General features: G+C 41.2%; 1 protein-coding gene across 2 annotated transcripts in view; it reads left to right on the top strand.

The window, feature by feature from the left end:
- Positions 1 to 22,363, top strand: part of DLG5 (discs large MAGUK scaffold protein 5) — a 176,044-nt gene extending 153,681 nt beyond the window's left edge. For both annotated transcript variants that reach the window (XM_068255433.1, XM_068255434.1), the window contains exons 27-33: positions 3,146 to 3,316; positions 12,134 to 12,330; positions 13,916 to 14,059; positions 14,189 to 14,316; positions 14,427 to 14,536; positions 15,157 to 15,266; positions 18,354 to 22,363. In XM_068255433.1, the coding sequence (XP_068111534.1) occupies positions 3,146 to 3,316; positions 12,134 to 12,330; positions 13,916 to 14,059; positions 14,189 to 14,316; positions 14,427 to 14,536; positions 15,157 to 15,266; positions 18,354 to 18,457 (964 nt within the window). In that variant the 3' untranslated portion in view covers positions 18,458 to 22,363. The remainder of the gene's footprint in view (positions 1 to 3,145; positions 3,317 to 12,133; positions 12,331 to 13,915; positions 14,060 to 14,188; positions 14,317 to 14,426; positions 14,537 to 15,156; positions 15,267 to 18,353) is intronic.
- Positions 22,364 to 23,480: the final 1,117 nt, after the last annotated feature.

Here is a 23,480-nt window from a genome sequence, read left to right as displayed (position 1 = left end):
AAAAAAACAGGTTTTTACTTTAAAAACTTGTTTAACATAATTGCCTTACCTGAAACGCTGCATCCCTGTGGCTGAAATCTCCATAAATTACTCCAAACTCCCTGGGGCACATTGCGGGGCTCCTTCCTTGTAGAGGCAGAGCTTTTTGGGCTGAAGCTCTGCCTCTACTACCGTCAATCGGCACTGATTGCTGCCTCCGCCCACCCCTCTCAGTCCAACTTCGGAGATACGCATGGATTGACGCGCATGGAGGCAGAGCTACAGCCCAAAGCTCTGCCTCACCCGGGCGCTGCGGGCAGCAAAATCCACAACCAGGAAAGTCGTGGATTTTTGCCCCGGGAGTTTGGGGTGATTTATGGAGTTTTTAGCAGCGGGGATGCTGCATTTTAGTGGGGCAATTATGTTAAACAGGTTGTTAAATTAAAAAACTGTTTTTTACACACACACACACACACACACACACACACACACACACACACACACACACACACACACACACACACACACACACACACTCTCACACTCTCACACACTCACACACTCACTGTCACTCACTCACTCACTCTTTCACTCTCACTCACTCTCACTCACTCTCACACACACACACACTCTCACACACTCGCACACACTCGCACACACTCGCACACACACACACACACACACACACACGTACACGTGGCTGTGCACTGTAAAGTCTGCGCAGTGCTGAACAGCCTCGGTTGCACTTAGAGGCTACACGCACACACACAAACACACACACACACGTGACTGGGAGGCTACACTCAAACGTGGCTGTGCACTGCAAAGTCTGTGCAGTGCTGAACAGCCTGGGTTGCACTTGGGAGGCTACACACACACGTGGCTGTGCACAGCAAAGTCTGCGCAGTGCAGAACAGCCTGCTTTGCACTTGGGTGGCGTCACACACACACACAGTCACACACACACACACACACACACACACACACACACACACACACACACACACGTGACTGGGAGGCTACACACAAACGTGGCTGTGCACTGCAAAGTCTGCGCAGTGCTGAACAGCCTGAATTGGACTTGGGAGGCCACACACACACACACACACACACACACACACACACACACACACACACACACACACGACTGTGCACTGCAAAGTCTGCACAGTGCAGAACAGCCCTGGTTGCACTTGGGAGGCTACACACACACACACACACACACACACACACACACACACACACACACACACACACACACACACGTGGCTGTGCACAGCAAAGCCTGCGCAGTGCAGAACAGCCTGCTTTGCACTTGGGTGGCTAGACACACACACAGACACACACACACACACACACACACACACACACGTTTGCACTGCAATGTCTAAAGAACCACATACGGCTCTAGAGCCACAGATCCTGGCCTGAGACTTTAAAGGGACACTTAAAGAAAACCTGAACTGAAAATTAAAAGTGAAAATAAACATACACAGGTCATACGTACCTCCCGTGTAGTCTACTCCTTAATATCTTTCTCCTCTCCTGCTTCCTGTTTGTCCACTGTGATCAAGGGAATTCTCTGTCCTCCATTTTGAAAATGGACATTACACCATAACAGCTTCCTGGTCAGCACACAGTTAAACTGTAACATCACCCACTTGAGCCATAGGGAAACATGGACACATCAGCTCTCCTCCCAGCTGTAACTGACAGCAACTGATATATTTCAGTTGTGACAAAATCTTGTCAGAACTGGAAGGAATCATTGTCAGAAGAAAATGGTGAGCTTCTGAGAGGAACTGATGGCAAGATAACTATGTAATGTTTAATTGAAGTTACCTCGTGTGTTTATTTTAAAGCACTTTACTCAGTACAGGTTCCCTTTAAGCCAGGAATAAAAAAAATCAGTTTTACTTTCCTGGGGCTTCTACCAGCCCCCTCCAACTGTCCTGTGCCCTCGCAGTTACTCACGTAGCCTCCGGTCCCTTGCCGCCAGCTAGTTCTGTGTCCACTGACAGGCCCGACAAGCCTGGCCACGCATATTTTTCTTCGCTTTCCGGTTCGCAATAGCGTCCTGCACCTGTGCAAGATGCTATTCAGGACGGGAACATGAAGAAGGATACGCATGGCCAGACCTGCGCAGGCGCAGAAACGGGGACCGGAGGCTCTGAATGACTGCGAGGGCACAGGACGGCTGCAGGGGGCTGATAGAAGCCCCAGGCAAGTAAAACTGATTTTTTTTTTTTCTGGCTTAAAGTGGTCTGAAACTCTGACATAACATTCAGTGAAAATGTGTTTTCCTACTTTTTATAACTTATACAGATATCATATTTGCTTTTGTGCATAAGTAATATTGTCTGTTTACAAATTACAAGTTTCCAAAGTGTCGTTTGTTGTACCCCAAAAGCTGGCATTGGAATTTATTCTGCTTTTTATTATATATTAACATTTTCTAATGCACTTTTATGAACTGTGTGTGTGTGTGTGTGTGTGTGTGTGTGTGTGTGTGTGTGTGTGTGTGTGTGTGTGTGTGTGTGTCTGAAGCACAGAGAGCTCCTTCACTTGTTAGACTGTGTTTACACACAAATGAAACAAGATTGGAATGTAAACAAAGATACTGTTATCTACAGTTTAGATGCGGATTAAAGCTGAATAGCAGGACAAGTGCTTTTGTTTAACCATTTCAGTCATGTTCTGCTAAAAAAAAATTCTGGGATAGTAGCTTTCAAGCTGTGAGGAATCTTTTAGAGCAAAGTAGAAATGCTGGCTTTCAGACCACTTTAAGTGTCCCTATAAAGTAGTTTTATATTCGTTCAACTTTGCGTACAATGATTACATTTCTAGTGCTTGACCTTCAGCATCATGCTTTGGATAGCTGCTGGGGCATATAAGACATTATAATATTAGAAAGGATATGCTGGCCTGTCTTCTGCTGTATGTGTAGATTAATAAATGCACCGTCACACATGCTTTGTGTAACTATTAAAGATAAGTGGTACGCCTGCACTAATTAGGCTTCCTAGCTTCCTTCTATATCCTCATAAAAGTTTAAAATCCCTTTTTAACTTCTACAGTAATGTCTTCAATAACAAACTTATTGAGCATTATTAGTGACAAATTATCATTGTGTTCTCTATCCTGATTTCTAAATGCTTTTTTGCAGAGCACTTTATGACCGTACAGCAGAGAATCCTCAAGAGCTGAGTTTCAAGAAGGACGATATACTGTATGTGGACGACACGCTCCCTCAGGGAAGTTTTGGTGCATGGATGGGCTGGCAGCTAGATGAAAATGCTCAGAAACTGGAGAGGGGACAGATTCCTAGCAAGTATATGTGAGTGTAAAGTGCTGCTACTGTACCAAGTCTTAACATAAATGCGGTACTGTGCTAATGTCCCACTCATACAGATGCCACAATTCCAAAATACACTTTAATAAAACATATTTTAAAAAAAAAGGGGGGGGGGATGACGTTGCAAATGTATTAAAAGGAATGTATAGAGGCCTGGGCTCCTATAAAGCTTTGATTAAATAAACCTCAAAAGGAAGGATAAAATGAAATATATAAGCCAATGGAGTTACTGAAAAGTTCCAAAGCATCCTTAATTTGTGGAGCGCTGAAGTTGTTAATGGCAACCTGAAAGTTTAGTGTGCATACTCCACAGTTTTACAAGATTAAAACACACCTGAACTGAGAGCGATATGGAGGTTAATAAATATAGTCATAGACCCTGAACAAGCATGCAGATAAGATGATCTGCCTGAAGTCTGACTAGATAAGCCACCTGCTTATTTCAGGTGTGTGATCAGACACTACTGAAACCAAATGTCAGCAGGACTGCCAGGCAACTGGTATTGATGAAAAGGAAATAAATATGGCAACCCCCACTTCTCTCTGTTCAGGTGTTCTTTATGTAGGCACCTACAGTACTCCTAGTAAGAGTTCTAGTCCTGCCACCACACCACACTTGTGGTATTTGAAAACTTCAGATGTGGCCTTAAAGTGAACCTCCAGACTGAAAATCGACTCAGCAGCACTGAAAAGGCCTGGTGTTTCTTTAACAGTTTCACAGCATCAGAACTTTGTTTCTCTTATACAAGCCTCATTTTTAGCTGCACAGAAGAAAACTGCCCGGGCATTTTCCCCTGATGCTGTGCAAAGCATGATGGGATTTCTGATGATGTTCTCGTTCTGCTGTTTTGGTGCAATTTTTTTTTTTTTACAATTTGAATTTGACATTTGAAGCCTAGCACATGCAGCTGGGAGGGGTTATCAGGACACAGGACAGTTGAAACTGTGTCTTATGCTCCCTGTCACCTCCTTTCAACCAAAAAGATGGCTGCCCCATGACAAAGATTGCAGCCTCCATGAATCACAAACATTTGCCTGTTCTTTTAAAACAGGGTGGGTAATATTATATTACCTATCTATTCTAATTAACATAACTAATGTAACTTAATGACAGTATGTTTGTTTAGGCTGAAGTTCCCCTTTAATACACAACTTAAGCCAGATTCCCCTACACACGGGGATCACCAAATTGCTGCAGACAAGGTGGTCTGATGAGTGTGGAAGGCTCCTCAAACGGTCAGTATGGATACCTCAAAAAAACATCTCCACATAACCAGAGTTTAATAAAGTGTAAAAAAAAAGAATGTTACACTCACACGTTTCAGTGGATAATATACTTAGAAGTAGGTTGCAGGCAAGTCTACAGTCGGCTAGGGTCCCTGCAGTGTCCTGCTAAGGATGCTTGTAATGCTATGATTGCATTGTTAGTTCAATAATACCATAACTCCTAAGGAAGCCCACACTTGTTGCAATAAACACCAGTTTACTAAAGCAAAATATTTAAGATAATGCAAAACACAAGCAATAGCAGAACTGTACAATTGCAAACACAAATGGGAATGCATACGCATACAATCCCTCAATAATAAGTAAACACTAATGAATTATGCTTAGTGGTAATTGGAGGCGCCCGTGTCGGAACGGATGGACTTATGGTAGGGTCCCTAGGTTGTATGCGTGTATGTGAATGCTATTAACAAAAACTCTATACTTCTAGAGGTAGCCTACCTTATTAGTAAGGTAGGCTACCTCTAGCCTAAAATTTGATCTTCCTTTTATACGGTTTGATTACTACTAATAAGGTAGGCTACCTCTAGAAGTATAGAGTTTTTGTTAATAGCATTCACATACACGCATACAACCTAGGGACCCTACCATAAGTCCATCCGTTCCGACACGGGCGCCTCCAATTACCACTAAGCTTGATGCCACATCCTCTTGGAGGATCCACAGATACCAGGAACCCCCTGCCATATCTGAATTTTTTCTGGAGCGACGACCGAACCGGACGTGAAAAGGCCGAGTGAGGGCGGTACTCCCCCACATGCCTAGACGAGTGGTTGCCTCCAGCAACCTACACTTGTGAGTATTACTCTTACTCTGCTACTTGCCTGACGCTTGTCCAACGTTATTACACCAGATTGGGCTCCCGGTCTCCCTGTTTTTTTGTCTTTACAAGTCTGGACTAATTAATTATCTTATCTTAGTTGCATAGTTATTTGGGTTGAAAAAAGACATACGTCCATCGAGTTCAACCAGAGAACAAAATACAACACCAGCCTTCTCCCTCACATATCCCTGTTTATCCAGAGGAAGGCGAAAAAACCCTTACAAGGCATGGTCCAATTATCCCCAAAAGGGAAAAAAATCCTTCCCGACTCCAGATGGCAATCATATAAAATCCCTGAATCAACATCATTAGGCATTACCTAGTAATTATAGCCAAGGATGTCTTTAAACGCAAGGAAAGCATCTATGCTCCCTTTAAATGCAGGTATAGAATTTGTCATAACTACTTTCTGTGGTAATGCATTCCACATCTTAATCACTCTTACTGTAAAGAACCCTTATTCTTAAATGGCTAAAAGGTTTTTCCTCCATGCTCAGATCATGTCCTCTAGTCCAAGGCTTTTCAACCTGTGGTACGCGTACCACCGGTGGTACTTTGCTGTTGGCCAGGTGGTACACACCAGGTTTGCCTGCCACTTTATTGCCCGCATGCCACTTGTCCTGGTCCTGTCCTGTCTCCACAAAGTTTGGCTCTTTCTCCCTCGCTCCTTGCTGTGCTGCTCTGCAGCATACTTCAGATCAGTGGGGAAGAGAGCCAGGCAAACGGTGCACAGTGATGGCACACATACAGAAAGTGACATCACTGCTTACTTCCTGTATTTGTAGTATACGTCACCGCTTGCCTGGCTGTCTCTTCACTGCGGCTGGCTTACCAATGATCTGAGGTGTGAACTATATTGCAGGGCAGCACTGCTAGGAGTGAGCAAGGGGGAGGCCGAACTTTGTGGTGAGACACTGCCTAGCTCTCAGCTCTCTGGTGGTGGGGCCAGGCTACCTATAATTATGCGGGGGGGAGCATTGTAATAACAGTGCAGGAGACTTGGGTGCAGCCGGCGCCATCATAGGCTGTAAAAGGAATTACGGCTATAGCGGCGCACAGTCAGTAACTTCCGGGCCATAAGTAGACTGAGCTGAAGTTTCTTTTAAAACACTGTAGTTTGGCTTCCAGCAATAGCCGTATGCCAGCTGTAACCTGCGCCCAAGTCTACCAGCAGGCAGTTCATATGTATGTGGTGGGGGGGGGGGGGGGGGTTGAGGAACTTGCAAAGCTACCTATATTGGCAATCTACCTACAGATTGCCAATACTGACAATCTGTCGGCTAGTAATCTAATTGTAATATTTAACAGACGAATAATGCTTGCGTCATCGGGAGCTTACTGTGCATGTGCAGTACGAAGTTTTCTTGTACTACACCTGCGCAGTAAGCTCCCGATTATGCTCGTGATTATGGCCTTGCAGCCACAGTATAATCACTCGCGTGATTACACCGGGACCGGCGGGGGCAAACAGAGCATCTGAAGAGGACAGTTTTTATCACTGTAGTGGTCTTTTAAACAGTTGAAATTTGACAGTTGGAAAATGACAGTTTAAAAAAGACAGTTAGAAAATGGCAGTTGAAAAATGACAGTTTAACTGTCATTTTCCAACTGTCATTTTCCAATTGTCATTTTCCAGCTGCTGTTTTCCAACTGTCATTTCTCAACTGTCAAATTTCAACTGTTGTTTTTTTAACTGCCATTTTCCAACTGCCATTTTCCAACTGCCAAATTCCAACTGCCATTTTCCAACTGCCATTTTCCAACTGCCATTTTCCAACTGCCAAATTCCAACTGCCAAATTCCAACTGCCAAATTCCAACTGCCAAATTCCAACTGCCAAATTCCAACTGCCATTTTCCAACTGTCAAATTTTAACTGCCATTTTCCAACTGCCATTTTCCAACTGCCATTTTCCAACTGTTCTTTTCCAACTGTCATTTTCCAACTGTCATTTTCCAACTGTCAAATTTTGCCATTTTCCAACTGTCATTTTCCAACTGTCATTTTCCAACTGCCATTTTCCAACTGTCATTTTCCAACTGTCATTTTCCAACTGTCAAATTTTAATTGCCATTTTCCAACTGCCATTTTCCAACTGTCAAATTTTAACTGCCATTTTCAAACTGCCATTTTCAAACTGCCATCTTCCAACTGCCATCTTCCAACTGCCATCTTCCAACTGCCATCTTCCAACTGCCATCTTCCAACTGCCATCTTCCAACTGCCATCTTCCAACTGCCATCTTCCAACTGTCATCTTCCAACTGTCATCTTCCAACTGTCATCTTCCAACTGTCATTTTCCAACTGTCATCTTCCAACTGTCATCTTCCAACTGTCCATCCAACTCCATCGTGAGAAGGTGGACTAGTCCAAAACCTGTTGGCTCTGTCAGCTTTTAAAGTGGACCTAAACGCAGAGCTTCCTCTCTGCTCTAAGGAGTTAAGCAACAGCATAATAAATTTAAAGAAAAACATTTGTTACAACTTACAGAAATCTTACAAAAACCTTGCAGTGTTTACTTTCTGGTGTCCTAGGAGCACAAAAGGGTTAACCTCCTGTGTTTACATATTAGCCCAAACTATGGCACAGAGTGGCACACCTGACAACCCTAATTTACACATGCTGTTTACTTTCTGATAAGGCCTAATTAGACAGGCTAATCTCTCTAGACCAGAACTTTGCACCTGTGGTACGCGTACCATCGGTGGTACTTTGCTGTTGGCCAGGTGGTACACTCCAGGTTTGCCTGCCACTTTATTGCCCGCATGCCATTTGTCCTGGTCCTGTCCTGTCTCCACAAAGTTTGGAATGCATTAGTGTGTGTTGGTACGCGTTAGTATGCATTTTTCCCATAGCAGTGCATTGGGAAAAAGCTTTCAGTTAAAACGCGTTAAAGGAATACTATCGATTGAAACGACTTTTTTTTTAATACTCTATATTAGTTTACACATTACCAATAGTGCTAGGGGCACTTTATTTATTCACCCAGGTCTCTCTCTCGCTATCCCTGTTTAAAAATTCATTTCTCACACAGCTCATGGTAGTTTGGGTCACCCTGAGCTGCTTGGTTACTCTGTCACACAGCTCACAAATATATTTCACTGTGTCACTCACAGCATGCAGGAGACATGAGGGGAAATAGGCTGATCTGAGGTGGTAACAGGTAACTAAATGAGCTGTAATATTGCTGGAATATAACTAGCTATAACACTAGTCTGTGTTTACCCTCAGACTGGCTGCCTGCTTGTGGTGATTCACTCCAGGCTGCATCCACTTTACAATCTGCTGAGAGGGGCAGACCACTGTCTACAATTAGCATTATTAGTATCTTTATCAGTCAAGAGAAGCAAAGATAATAAACACACATTGCAAGAATCTTTAACCCCTTACCACCATATCAGTAAGATTCTTTCAGCAATGTGATAATTAAACTATAAACGGAGGAGTTGATAGCAACTCCCCTGTGCAGAGACATGGTCTACTCTAGACCTCTGGGAGCTGTCAGTATTTAGATACATTTTGTATCCAACACTGATGCCAAAACTGACTGAGAATTTTACAGCTGAGAGGAACAGCTGTGTGAGGAATCAAATTGCTCCTAGTACTTGTCCTAATGTGTGCTAGAACATACAGCATTTACAAATAAATGCATACATCGATAGTATTCCTTTAAGTGTGAAAGGTGCCATAGGAAAACTTGGGCATTACTTTGAAAATCAGTTTTCTTTCAGTTATAACTGAGAGCAACTGATTAAGTGTTAAAGGGCCCTAAGTCTATTTATATTGGCAATGTAGATTGCCAATACTGACAATATGTAGGCTAGCAATCTAATTGTAGTCTTTTCCCCCACTAATGCCTCCTACTTTTCCCCTCCCAAATGCCTCTTTTTCTTTAAGTGTACCTGTTACAAAAAAGTGCCCCGAGAGGTACTTACCTCAGGGAAGGGGGAGGCCTTTGTATCCTAAAGAGTTTTCCCCCTTCCTCCTCAGCAGATGGGATCCAGTGCTGGGAGCCCCATAGTTCTCCTCATCGGTGTGTGTGCATGCGCAGTAGCTGCTCTCTGTTCAGGGTCCAGCAGAAACAGCCAAGCCCGATTGCATCCAATCTACTGTGCAGGCACACTGGTGGTACTTGAACCTTTTTTAGGCAATAAAAGTGATACAATTAGTGAAACGGTTGAAAAGCCCTGCTCTAGTCCATGACAGAAGGCCTAGGGAAAAAAAGCTAATCCGCCAAACTTTTATATTGCCCTCTGATGTATTTATACATGTTAACATTTTACAAATGCTGTAAAATCCTGCTCAGACCATGGACCCGCAGAGGAAGAGACGTTTCCTTTCCAAGCTCACAAGTGCTTCCCACCTTGCACAGAACACCAGAGAAGCACGTCTTTCACCCTGAAGGTTTAAAACAGAAAAAAAAAAACCCTCTCCTGTATGTGAGTTGGCCTATCTCCTAGCCATCTCCTCTCACAGCTCACCTGTTTCAATCTATTGTAGCCACACCTACTCCTAGCAGCCATTTTGCTATTGTTAGGAGACACAAGGTCTGCAAGTGGTCTAGCTTCCATTTCACATTGGCACAATAGAGGAAAGTCATTAAATATCATAGTACAACACTGCTGAACCTCAGAAACCCGCCCAGCTCTCTACCACCTCATCATCCTTGTTAATGTCATCTTGTGAGTCATTGTCAGGAGAGAGTCGGATGAAAAGAAAATGGTGGAGGCATGCTTGAGCAACCCCATCGAACGCTCTAGTTGATGTTACTTATCTTGTTAAATTAAGTGTCTGTATGCTAATGGAGCTCACTGTAAGCACCTAAGGTGATTGCCAAATTCAAACATGTCTTACAGCTATCCTTTGATGTTTACATACAGTATGTGAATCTAGAAATGAAATATTTATGCATATATTTGTGATTTTGACATGTGTTCACTTTTTATTGGGTCCCTTTCTCAAGGAAACTACTGCTGAGTTGAAAGGGTGGGCACAACACCTGTGATATACTACTGCCCTACCACAGAGACCGGGGCATGTTCATGAGTGGGACCAAATTGCCAAAACCGTCTCTAAAAAGTGCCAATTAACAATAACATTTTAGCGAACAATCGACCTTCTGATCAGATCTGAATTGTGATCAGAAGGAAATGGGCCCATAAATGGGATAGAATTATAACCAATATGATCATTTCAAATAGAACTAATTCACAAAATGGATCAATGAAGCGATCGATAAATCAATTTGTTTTTTGTTGAATCAACACCATCTGATCTGATTGATCGGAAGGTCGACCATTCGCTACATTGAATTGTCGCCTCTCTTTGGGTACAGTATATAGTTTGGCACTATGAATCAATGCTAGTTGCACAACCTGGCTACCATTGCTCTCTTTAAAACGGCAGTCACTCAGATCTAGTTGATCTGATGTTTGGGGCAATGGAAACATAAAAAGGAACCCCAGCTCATACTCCTAACCAAGTATGCAGAAATATTTCTAAGATATTAGTTGCCATGTCTGCAAACATATGAATAGCTGCAGCCCCTCCTAAATACAGTCTCTGAAACTGGCTGTGAACTGCAGAAATGGTCTTGACAAGACAACAGAACTTCTGATATTTTTGCTGAAGCACAAATACCGTATATTCCGGCGTATAAGACGCCCCCCTAATTTTTCCAGTTAAAATATAGAGTTTGGTATTTACTTGTCGTATAAGACTACCCCCTCTTCCAAATCACACCAAATAAAAAGTAAAAAAAAAAAATCATATACTGGTGCTATGTATGAATAGATACTGGTGCTGTACTGTATCTGATACCCAGTATATAACAGTATACAGGCGATCGACTGCTTGGATTGGTCAACTCTCCCTCTCCCTAAGCGGAATGGTCAGTTCTCCCAGTTTATCAGATCGGTATGGAAGAATAGATTGCGCTATACCCATAAAACATGCTTCTTTCACCATTCTGGCCCATCTTTGTATCTTATCTACCTCCTTCTCTGTCTCTCAGATCTCGCACATTTTTGTGCCTGCTCCGCTTCACTACGGTCCTCAGCAGCGAGATCTGAGAGGTGGCAACAGGATAGGGCGTATCACCTGGCATCAATGACACCTGGCGTATAAGACGACCCCTGACTGTTCAAATGATTTTTAATCTTTAAAAAGTAGTCTTATACGCCAGAATATACTGAATCTGTTTTTGTTTAATATTTGAGATTGCCCATTTTTGCAGACTTTCAGGATTTTGTGCTGAAGTGCCCTTTTTAAGTTTAAGCATACTGATGTTTCTTTATTGCAGATGAGACCTTATCCAGAGTTTAGTTGTGTTGCCAGTTAGCTAAATTGGTTAACATAAGAACAATTTTGATATTTGACTACCTCTGTTAGGTTCTGGGATTATGGTAATGCATCACACAAGTAGTGACAATGCATTTCAGTCACACTACTAAATCCTAAAGCCAGCCAGGAACAAATTGGAATGATAAGCAAACAATATTAGATAGCTGTCAATAACCGTGCCATCTAGTGGCTTTTCTGGATATCATCGTATATATTCAACACATAACCGCTTCAAATGAAATCCTTTTTTTTTAATCATTTCCTTTTTTTTAACATGCAAACCGTATTCTTGGTGTATTTTGGTATAAAACACTCTGAATGCAGCTCCTTGTTTGATGTTTTTTAGGATGGAGCAAGAGTTCTCTCGTCGTCTCAGTGTTTCAGAAACAAAAGATGAAGGAGCTGCTGGAAAAACACTTTCTGCTGCAGCTAGACGGTCTTTCTTCCGAAGGAAACACAAACACAAGCGTAGTGGCTCTAGAGATGGCAAGGAGCTTCAAGGGCTTGATACTATCAGCACAGACTCCATCCCTTTTCTTGATGGTGAGTTATGGAATTAAATCATGAAAAAAGAAAAGCCCTTTCTACACCAGTGTTAGAAACTGTGTTATAGCAAGTCTATGTTTAATAAGTTATCTAGGCTAGTATATATTCGTGTTTGAGGAGCTTGAAATTTCTATGTCTGGAGATGGAGTGAGCAATACATGGTCACTCATCACCTCACAGGATGCTGCAAGTTGCTCATCCATGCCCTGATCCTCTACCTCCGTGATTACTGCAACTCCCTTCTGCCTGACACCCCCTTAAACCGCATTGCCCCCCTTCCTTCAGTCATGAGTACGGCTGCCAGATTCATCTATTCTTCTCACCACTCCTCATCCACATCCCCCTCTGTAAATCCCTGCAGTAGCTCCCTATCGACTTCAGGATACGTTTCAAGGTTCTGTGCCTGGCCTATAAATCTGTGCACAAATTTTCAATCTCTAGTGGGTTCTAGACCTTTCTGTTATCAAACGGTGACGTGCTGTAACCATATTGAAGTACTGGCTAAAAGTTTTTGTGTAATTTCACTGTAAAGCAAACCTCAAATGAAAATAAACATTTGACGTAATTGTATATTTAGTACTATCTGTAAATAAAACTTTGCAGGAGTGTGACATTCTTGCAGACACTGGTAGAATATACTAACCTCATACAGATACTCCAAGGTGAAGATTTGAACCCGAGATCCTGCAATGCAGGAGGGCTATCCACTACACACTACTCTGATCTTGCATCACAGAGACACATTGTCTGCAGTGCTGCCTGATGACAAGCTCAGGCTTTATTGACTTGGGTGTGCAAACATAATAAAATATGGATATTCAATAAGTTTAAAGGGTATTTTAGACTGGGAGAGCAAAAATTGTATATACCTGGGCTTCCTCCAGCCCCCTCCAGGCTGATCGCTCCCTTGCTGTCTAACTCCGCCTTCTGGATTGTCCACAATTCGCCCCGTAAAGTGCTCCAGTCGGCAAAGTCCGGCCGTGTGCATGCACATTATACGCCAGACTGGAGGACTTTGTGGGATGCATTGCAGACAATCCAGGAGGTAAACGAGGACAGAGAGGGGGAGCGATCTGCATGGAGAGGGCTGGAGGAAGCCCCAGCTATGTAAAAAAAACTGCATCTTATTAGAAATATATAACCTCTTTGCAGATAACCTATGTTAACCTCTTCCGGACTTTGATATTTGAAATCTACGCCCTGTTTATATTCAGTAATTCCTGGGCGTAGAGTTCAATCATCCCAGTCGCATGGTCTCGCCATTCCCGCCACTGTTCGTAGCTGCACTTGCTCGCTCTGCTGTCACACTGACAGCAGAGCTTCTGCATATTGGTGAGGAAATTATTTAATTGGCTTCTGACCCCATGATTTCTGTGATTGCTGTAAGCCAATCAGAATGCCAAAAATGGCACAGGCAGCTCTGGTGTTAAAGCGACCAGAGCCATCCGGTCCAGAAATGATTAAGGAAAAAAAACACATTGCTGCAAAAAAAACAGGGTTCTTCGATACTGTGATTTAACTGTACCAATATGTTTTGTTCATTTGTTGCACCTTTACCAGAGCTGAATTTTTGCATTTACAGAATCCATGAATTTGGCATACCAGCGAGTTCAGAGGGTAGACTGCACATCGCCTCGACCTGTGCTCATCCTGGGACCATTAGTGGATGCTGTGAAAGATATGCTTGTAAAAGAATCACCAGGGAGGTTCTGCAGGTGCCCCTTAGGTAGGTGTTTTTTTTCCTTCATTTTTTTTTTTTTTGTATTCTTGAACTTGGTCTAGTTTTCTGCAATCTAGACTAGCAGTTATACATGGATGCTGGCTTCTCAATGTGTCTTTCATGTTTGTATTGTAGAGATAATGAAAGCATCACAGCAAGCCATTGAGCGAGGGGTGAAGGACTGTCTATTTATAGACTACAAGAGGCGAAGTGGACATTTTGATGTAACCACAGTTGCCTCAATCAAAGAAATTACTGAGAAGGTAATTTTTACCAACACGGGTTCAAGATGATCAGCAAGAGAGTAAGCAAAGGATAATCTAGAGCATGTCATAACCTTCTGTGACCGTGGGCTTGTGTTTACCTTTTACAGAACTGCCACTGTCTGCTGGACATAGCTCCACATGCCATTGAACGTCTTCACAGTGTCCACATTTATCCCATCGTCCTCTTCATCCGGTACAAAAGCACTAAACAGATAAAGTGAGTTGACAATGCTGATGACTTTTTTTTTTTTTTTTTTTGAGACTGAATGTTATTCTATAATTATAGAAATCTGCATAGCGCTGCACACATTCTTTGTGGAATGGTTCATTAGGTTCCTAACTGAAATAATGTTTAGCCTCACGCCTTTACCTAACCACTGCCCTTTGTTCCTCATTAATGCATGACATGGATTTTAAGGCTCTATGGGATAGGGCTTGGACCAGTACTAATTAATACCCAGATAGTTCATGGTGACCCAGAATCACTAGGAAAGTATAAAGGGCTAAAAGAGACCAAAGGACCCTCTATTATAAAGCAGTGGTAAATACAATGATGCCTTCTGTAAACAATTCTTGCAAATACCTTCTGTTTTAAGAAGGCAAAATAACATTTAAATATTCAGTGACTGTTAAAATCCAGCAGGTGGCACTGTCTGAATTGTTGCCTGTGTTAACTTTTCATCACTAACTGTTCAATTTCCACTGCAGCTATCAAATATTAGTAGAATATAATTGTAGCTGTGAAGAAATGTGTGTATTCTGGTTACTAGGTAAATACAATTAATCTTTCTACTTCAGAAATCACCCTCATTTGTCACCTTTTTGCTTTGTATATAGGGAACAAAAGGACCCAATCTTTCTAAGGGACAAGGTGACACAGAAAAATTCCAAAGAGCAGTTTGAATCCGCACAGAAAGTTGAGCAGGAATACAGCAAGTATTTCACAGGTGAGTGAATGAATGTGACCAAAGAAATATTAAATTTGGTCTCGGACAGCAATCCACACATTATATTGATGGCTTAGTGCCACCATTCTCTGTAGTGTTGTGATCAGGAAAATGTAGAAAACAAGTTCAATCTTTTATTGGCAGCCTAAATAGATTACTTGTAATAGATTGTAAGCTTTTGAGACAGCTCAGATCTCTTAATCAGGATTAAACCATGTCGGACTAAGACACCTAAGCTGTCGTGAAACCTTGTAGTATAAATCTGTTCAGTTAGCGAATAAAAGGTGTGATGTAGAACCAGTAGAATGTACAATTACAAGACCTAACATGGTACAACACTCTGCTACACATGTTTTTGATGACATGGGGATGGTCATTGAGATGCTAATAATTACAATCTGATGCAGGATTTAGCAAATGTATGCAGTTTGAAAGTGGACCAATCCATTCCATCGTGGTAGGCTTCAATTGGTTCATTTTCAAGCTGCATACATTTAAATAGTCTTGCATGAACTCTGAATTATTTAGAAATGTCTTACTGACCATTCATAGAGATGACACTGAAGCATGATAAGAGGTTATAAATTGTAGGAAAGGAGGCTTAAAGGAAACCTAAAGTGAGAAGGATATGGAGGCTGACATATTCATCCCCTGCTGATCATCTGCTTCTAATACTTTGTCATAGATTCTGAACAAGAATTTTTGTTTTTGACAAAATCTGACAAGATTAGCTACATGCTTGTTTTAAGTGTGTGATTCTGACACTGCTGCAGCCAAAGAGATCAGCAAGACTGCCAGGCAAACGGTATTGTTTAAAAAGAAAGAAATATGGCAGCCTCCATATCCCTCTCACTTCGGGTTCTCTTTGAGTATCATAAATATTTTTTTCTTTATGGAAAACTGCAAACATGTAAGTTGAATATGTAGACGGTAATGTTGCTCGGAGGCTCATGTTAAATTGTTGGGTCATGTCTTTGGCTCCCTTAAGACCTTGAAGGTGGTACTTGATACAGTGGTTTGCTTTTTATAGGGGCAAATACTGTGTTCTGTGACGTAAAAACTGTAAAATACTTATACACACATAGTTACATAGTTATTTTGGTTGAAAAAAGACATACGTCCATCGAGTTCAACCAGTATAAAGTACAACACCAGCCTGCTCCCTCACATATCCCTGTTGATCCAGAGGAAGGCGAAAAAACCCTTACAAGGCATGGTCCAATTAGCCCCTAAAGGGAAAAATTCCTTCCTGACTCCAGATGGCAATCAGATAAAATCCCTGGATCAACATCATTAGGCATTACCTAGTAATTGTAGCCATGGATGTCTTTCAACGCAAGGAAAGCATCTAAGCCCCCTTTAAATGCAGGTATAGAGTTTGCCATAACGACTTCCTGTGGCAATGCATTCCACATCTTAATCACTCTTACTGTAAAGAACCCTTTCCTAAATAAATGGTTAAAACGGTTTTCCTCCATGCGCAGATCATGTCCTCTAGTCCTTTGAGAAGACCTAGGGACAAAAAGCTCATCCGCCAAGGTATTATATTGCCCTCTGATGTATTTATACATGTTAATTAGATCCCCTCTAAGGCGTCTTTTCTCTAGACTAAATAAACCCAGTTTATCTAACCTTTCTCGATAACTGAGACCTTCCATCCCACGCATCAATTTTGTTGCTCGTCTCTGCACCTGCTCTAAATATCTTTTTTGTAATGTGGTGCCCAGAACTGAATTCCATATTCCAGATGTGGCTTTACTAGAGAGTTAAACAGGGGCAATATTATGCTAGCATCTCGAGTTTTTATTTCCCTTTTAATGCATCCCAAAATTTTGTTAGCTTTAGCTGCAGCTGCTTGGCATTGAGTACGATTATTTAACTTGTTGTCAATGAGTACTCCTAAGTCCTTCTCCAAGTTTGATGACCCAACTGTATCCCATTTATTTTGTATGGTGCTAGACCATTAGTACGTCCAAAATGCATGACCTTACATTTGTCAACATTGAATTTCATCTGCCATGTATGTGCCGATATAGCCATCCTATCCAGATCCTGTTGCAATATGACACTATCTTCCTGAGAGTTGATGATTCTGCACAATTTTGTATCATCTGCAAAAATAGCAACATTGCTCACTACTGCATCTACTAGGTCATTAATAAATACATTGAAGAGCACTGGACCCAGAACAGACCCCTGTGGGACCCCACTGCTAACAGTCTCCCATTTTGAGTACGATCCATTGACCACAACTCTTTGTTTTCTGTCCATTAGCCAGTTCCCTATCCATGCACACAAACTCTTCCCCAGTCCTTGCATCCTCAACTTTTGCACCAGACTTTTGTGGGGAAAAGTCCATAATGTATATGTATGGATACATATGTACATATCACCAAGAGTAAAATGCACTGTAAATATGTTTTCTGTGTGCCTGTCTCTTACTTAGTATTTATCTGGTGGCTCTGGACCTCTTACCTACCGGTTTTGGGAAGTATACAGTATTTCCTCATGGCTGATTCTCAAGGCTTTCTCAAGGCTTTCCTTATTTTCAAAAGCACTTCCCAAATGGTAGTGGTACAGCCCAGCTACCAAGGAGAGTGCATGCTGGGCAGGCGACTTTTTATATACACCCTTGTTAAGGAGTCAGTAAAAGGTTAAGAGCCATCAGATTGATAACTGTCTGCTACAAGGGGGGGGGGGGGGGATGGGGGCGGGGGAGTATTTTGCAGTGCATATTACTTTGGAACAAATGTACTTATATGTATGTTTAAACATGTTTTTTAAATGTTACATTACGTTGTCATAGCGGGACTTTGGGTGTAAACTTTTTGATCCTAACCATACAGACTGAAAGAGGTCTTGTCATATACACATGAAGTAGTAGTGTGACCTTTATTATTGGTGCTGTCGTTGTTCACCCATATCTGCACTTCCATTCGTCATCATAATGTAACTAAATAAAACCTTCTCCACTACTGGCTGTGTTAAAATGAAATGTGCTTTATCTCCATAATCTCCATTCTTTTTGTGGTGACTTTATCTGTTGTATTCCTTTTTCACATATTGCTTTAAATCCCCTTTTTGCAGCTGTTATTCAAGGAGGTGCCCTGTTCAGCATTTGCACTCAGATACTGGCTAATGTGGAACAAGAACAGAACAAAGCCCTTTGGATCCCAGCCAACACCATGTGAAGACTCACTCTAAGCTCCACATGGTCACTCGCTGACAATTAGTTTTCTATGTCTCAGCTGAACTTTCGCTGAAAATGCAGCAGACCTATTGTCCACATACTAGAAAAATACTTGGGAAAGCCACTGAATCTCAAAAGAAGAAAAAAAAAAAACTTTAAAAAGCAAAAAAACTTTTTACGTGGGGAGGCAGAGTCATGTAACTTTGGACACAAAAATGCATTTCCTCATCTTCACCGCACACGTGGTCCATAGAGAAGTGATCACAGACAGGCTGATGAACGGTGACAACTACTCTACTTGATACAGTACAGATGAACTATATTGGACCAATGGAGAACTTCAATGTTAAGATTTCAATCCAGAGCACAACACTAAAATAACAATCGTAAAGCACCATGGGGACAGCGATCAAGTGAATGAGCTGAAATAACTGAAGGAGAACTTTGAATCTATAGTTTATATAGATGCAGATCGATTTGAGAGCGGTGTTTATTTTATTTTTCTGTTCATAACACACTAATCATAGGTACTTGGAAAGGGTACATCATGCAGAACTGCTATATCATGGCAATTACTGTTTAAGTCCTGTAGTAAAAATCTTCTACTGTCACACTTTGGCGCTGGGGATGGTTAGCAATGAGTTATTGATGTCCAAGTGAATGCATGCTTGGCAGCCAAAAGGACCTATTTATGAGACCCTACCTGTATTTGCACTTTTGTGGAATCACGCCAGCTGTCAGAATGTTTGATTCATGAGGACACAAGGGAGAATACCCCCGCTGTAAGCTGTAGAACCTTAATAGAAATTATGTGCAGTTCATCTTTCCTATTGGTGGCAAAGACTTACCATAGACACATGATTAACTTCTATTGGGTTAAATACAGAAACCACTCATTCTCATTTAATTAATCTTTACAAATTTTTAGAACTCCAATATCTTTTAAATGTTTTAAAACAAACATTTTTGACTTGAATGTGATCTTGTAATGAAAGAAATATTGGAGAAGCCTTGGCTGAATTTTGTATTAAAGTTGTGAATACCAGTTCCCCATCTATTACAGGTGTATGAGGGTTGTATTGAAATACATTCCTGGCATTTCCTATAAAAAGTTTTTAACAAATTTGTTGCTTTTGCAACACAGGATAGAGTAGCTTGTACTGCGTGGCTGACATCATTTCTCTATTTGTAGATGTTTCAGAGACATGTATAGGAGCAGAGAAAAACCAGAAGCAGCTATTGTGCTTTCACCAAAGAAAGAAGTACTGTGTTCGTTATTCACAAAAGGCTCAGAAATGTGTACGGCAAGGCGGTAATAGATGAGAGTAATGTGTGAAGATGGTTCAAGCAGTTTTGAAGGCCATATCAGTTTGGTAGAAAAACTGTGTAGTAGGAGGAGTTTTGTTTTTTTGCAGTACAGCCTTCTTTTGGTCAAGCACTTGGTGGCAGCTCCCGATTTCTGCTGCATATCCGTGGTCCTGCAATACCTAGAGAAGTTCAGAACTTTTGTCCGTCATGCAGCAAGAGTCCTATCTGGTGATGTAAAAGCATAACATTTGGGTGTATATGTTGGGAAGAAAATGAAACCGGCATTACTTTCACTACAACCCTTGCATGCACATAATTGAATGGTTGCAACCCTAAAATTAGTAACCAAACAGTAAAAATAAATCCAATAATGTTTTTTTAGAACATTCTTGAATGTTAAAAAAAAGTACAGTAAAATAAGTGTTCTCCATTATACAAATCTAGTAACAATATCAACCCATACTCAAGTGGTTTAGTGTACTAGTTTCCTGCTCCTGAAGTCTGGCAGCAGAAAAGATGGTATTCATACAAGTCCCTTTCCAGCAACCCCGGCAGTGAAAGTAAAGTTCCTCTTTTCAGCAAGCATTAATATTCCATAAATTCCATAGGTCAAAAAACAGCTAATTACTAAATGGATAGCCATTTATTTATCACACCCCAATGCAGGAACTTTGCAATACCATTTCAAAGGGACATGTACTTGCTGTACTGCACCTTTCCCATATTTCTGTCCTCACAAATTCACTTTAAAGAGAACCCGAGGTGGGTTTGAAGAATTTTATCTGCATACAGAGGCTGGATCTGCCTTTACAGCCCAGCCTCTGTTGCTATCCCAAACCCCCCTAAGGTCCCCCTGCACTCTGCAATCCCTCATAAATCACAGCAACGCTGCTGACAAACAGCTTGTCAGAGCTGGTTGTGTTTCTCTGTAGTGTCAGTCTGCTGCTCTCCCCGCCTCCTGCAGAACTCCAGTCCCCACCTGCATCCCTTCCCTCCCTGCTGATTAGAGGGAAGGGACGGGGGCAGGGACCGGAGCTAAGCAGGAGGCGGGGGAGCAGCTGAGACTGACACTACAGATGTAAACACAGCCTCTCACAGCACGGCTGTGATTTATGAGCGATTGCAGAGTGCAGGGGGGACCTTAGTGGGGTTTGGGATAGCAACAGAGGCTGGGCTGTATAGGCAGATCCAGCCTCTGTATGCAGATAACATTCTTTAAACACACCTCGGGTTCTCTTTAAGGCTGGGGCTACGGAAAGACAAATGCACTAGAGTCTTGCCTTAGAATTTATTCATCCCCCTGGAAGCCCTGTAGAACAAGAAATTAGAATCCTCAGTTGGATGTTCATGTTTGACATGAAAGGGATGGGGTAATCTTTTGTGTGTTTATGAATAAATCATTGTATTTACATAAACAAGTACCACACAGTTATTAACACTATGGAAATTGTCAGCTTCAGGGCAAACATTTGTTCATGCTGAGTGGGTTAAGAAGCATATGAGCGCTACAAAAGGGAATTATTAGTAAAATTTCCATATTTCTGTTTACAAACAATATTGTATCTATGATGTCACAGAACCATTTTATATGTTTCCGCCTCTATTTCCAGTGAAGAGATTACCTGCAAGAACAGGTAACTATTATAGGCAATAGTTGTGGGTTAATAGGGGGCCATGAGTGAGCATTCAAACCATTTGTGTTAATCAGTGAGAGGCCACATTCACATTTTGTTGGGCATCTGACCACTTGCTCACAAATGTGCCATTACAAGTTCACTGCATATATGGCAGTTGATCACATCAAAATATGTGCTTTACTGATGATGATATTTTAAGTATGAGAAAAAAAAACTTTATTTTGAAGAAAAAATTAAATATAGAGGGACAGGCCTATACAGAACATTGTGTTGTATTATTCAGTCCTTTCAGGTTAAAGAAAGTATCTATTACATTCCCAAAGTACTGCATATTTGTGGCCCACTATACTATTTTTACACGCTAGCATATACTTTCATCTTTGGTCGAGTACACGGATTCTAAAGATTGGAATAGACACAACTGGATCGCTTGAAAAGTTAAACCTCTGATTGAGAACCATAAACCTGTTAAGTAGGATATGCCCTTTGGTTCAGTCATGAGCCTATTGCTTGTCAGATCCTGGCAGTGTCAAAACCATAACGGAATGGTTTATGAATGCAGAAGACTAAGTCTGATTAACATCTGAGAAGTTGATCGTTTGTGGACAGGTTTCCTGCTGATCTTTTGTCACCAGTTCTCACTTAAAAAACTCAGAAATTATGACATTCAAAATCTCACTGTACAATATTGCGTAACTTATGATTATTTTGCACTACTTCCTGCAAGAGATACTTGGGTGAACATTCTATGTAGCATTCAGTATTGATTATGGTCATGCTTAAACAATTAAAACATGCAGAAACGTATAACAAAGACATAGTTGTTATGTATATGCTAGTGTTCTTCATGGGCCTGGTTAGCTTTATACGGTACATACCTCCAAGTGGTGGAAAGTAGCAGAGTACAATTTTTACTAAAATAAAAAGCCTTAAAAAGAATTAATAAAATATTAATTTCCATATCTCACGAAGTTTTTTGTGATTCATTCTATTGTCATGGTTTTAAATATGCAACAGAGGTAATCCTGCCATTTGGAATGTGAATACCCAGTCAAAACCTGCTCTAATGGAAAATCATACTTGCCTGGCATGGCTGTTTCTCTTGGACTTCAAAATAATATTGAATATAAAGATGGAAAAAATGTACTGTACTTTGGTTTTAGGCAAACAAGTAATTTTTTATCTTGGTGGTCTGTGTATGTTTGACTCCAGATGGAACTGTAAACTGTACTCAGCTTTTAATGGTCATGAGCAAAAACTTTTCTAGTCTAAGATCAAAGAAGTAGAATGTGGGGCAAATTTATGAAAACCTATAGTAATTAAAGCAAAACTGCTTGAAAACTGGACTAGAGGCCCAAACCAAGAATTCTCATTGTTTGCTTTCTTACTTTTGCTTCATGAGTTTTGATAGCAATGTCAGACTGGTCACTGTCTTAGCGTCTTATGTATTTTTTTTTTCTAGAACTTAACCATCTGGACCCCATCTAGATTAGGTTATACATTTCACACACTATTGTTATCTTTCCAGACTTGATATTATGAATACAGAAGCACATCTATGTTTTTTACTAAAGTAAAAGGCATTATACAGGTTGTTTTTACAGCTTACTAGAAATCCGCACGAGTTAGCAAATATGATTACAACATAGTAAGTTTATATAAAGATACTTTTACATTGTTACTTGCACAATCTCAAATACTGCATAATGACATCAGCTGGTCCTCAGACATACAAGCAAAAAGGGCACCTGGGAAATTTGGGCGCTAGGTTAAGCAGTAAAACTGCTCACCCTGATATTGCCAATTTTCCAGTGGTGTTAATCACTATTCCCCCACCAGGCCGCCATGCTTCCGTCTTTTGCTGGCACACAGATTACCCTCTGAGCTCTACTATAGACATAATTCACGTTAGTCTATGGCTTCAATTCTTCAATGGCTGTTCGATAAAAAAAAAGCAAGCCCTTAAAATACCGCATTCAGTATTTTAGACTTTTTTTTTGTTTTGCTAATTCATCACGATTTTCACAGGTGCTGTACAAGTTCGGTAATTTACCGAAACCCATTAACAAAAACCTGTTT

The sequence above is a fragment of the Hyperolius riggenbachi genome, chromosome 10 (genome assembly GCF_040937935.1).
Source record: "Hyperolius riggenbachi isolate aHypRig1 chromosome 10, aHypRig1.pri, whole genome shotgun sequence".
NCBI lineage: Eukaryota > Metazoa > Chordata > Amphibia > Anura > Hyperoliidae > Hyperolius > Hyperolius riggenbachi.
This window is presented reverse-complemented; position numbering and strand designations above follow the sequence as displayed.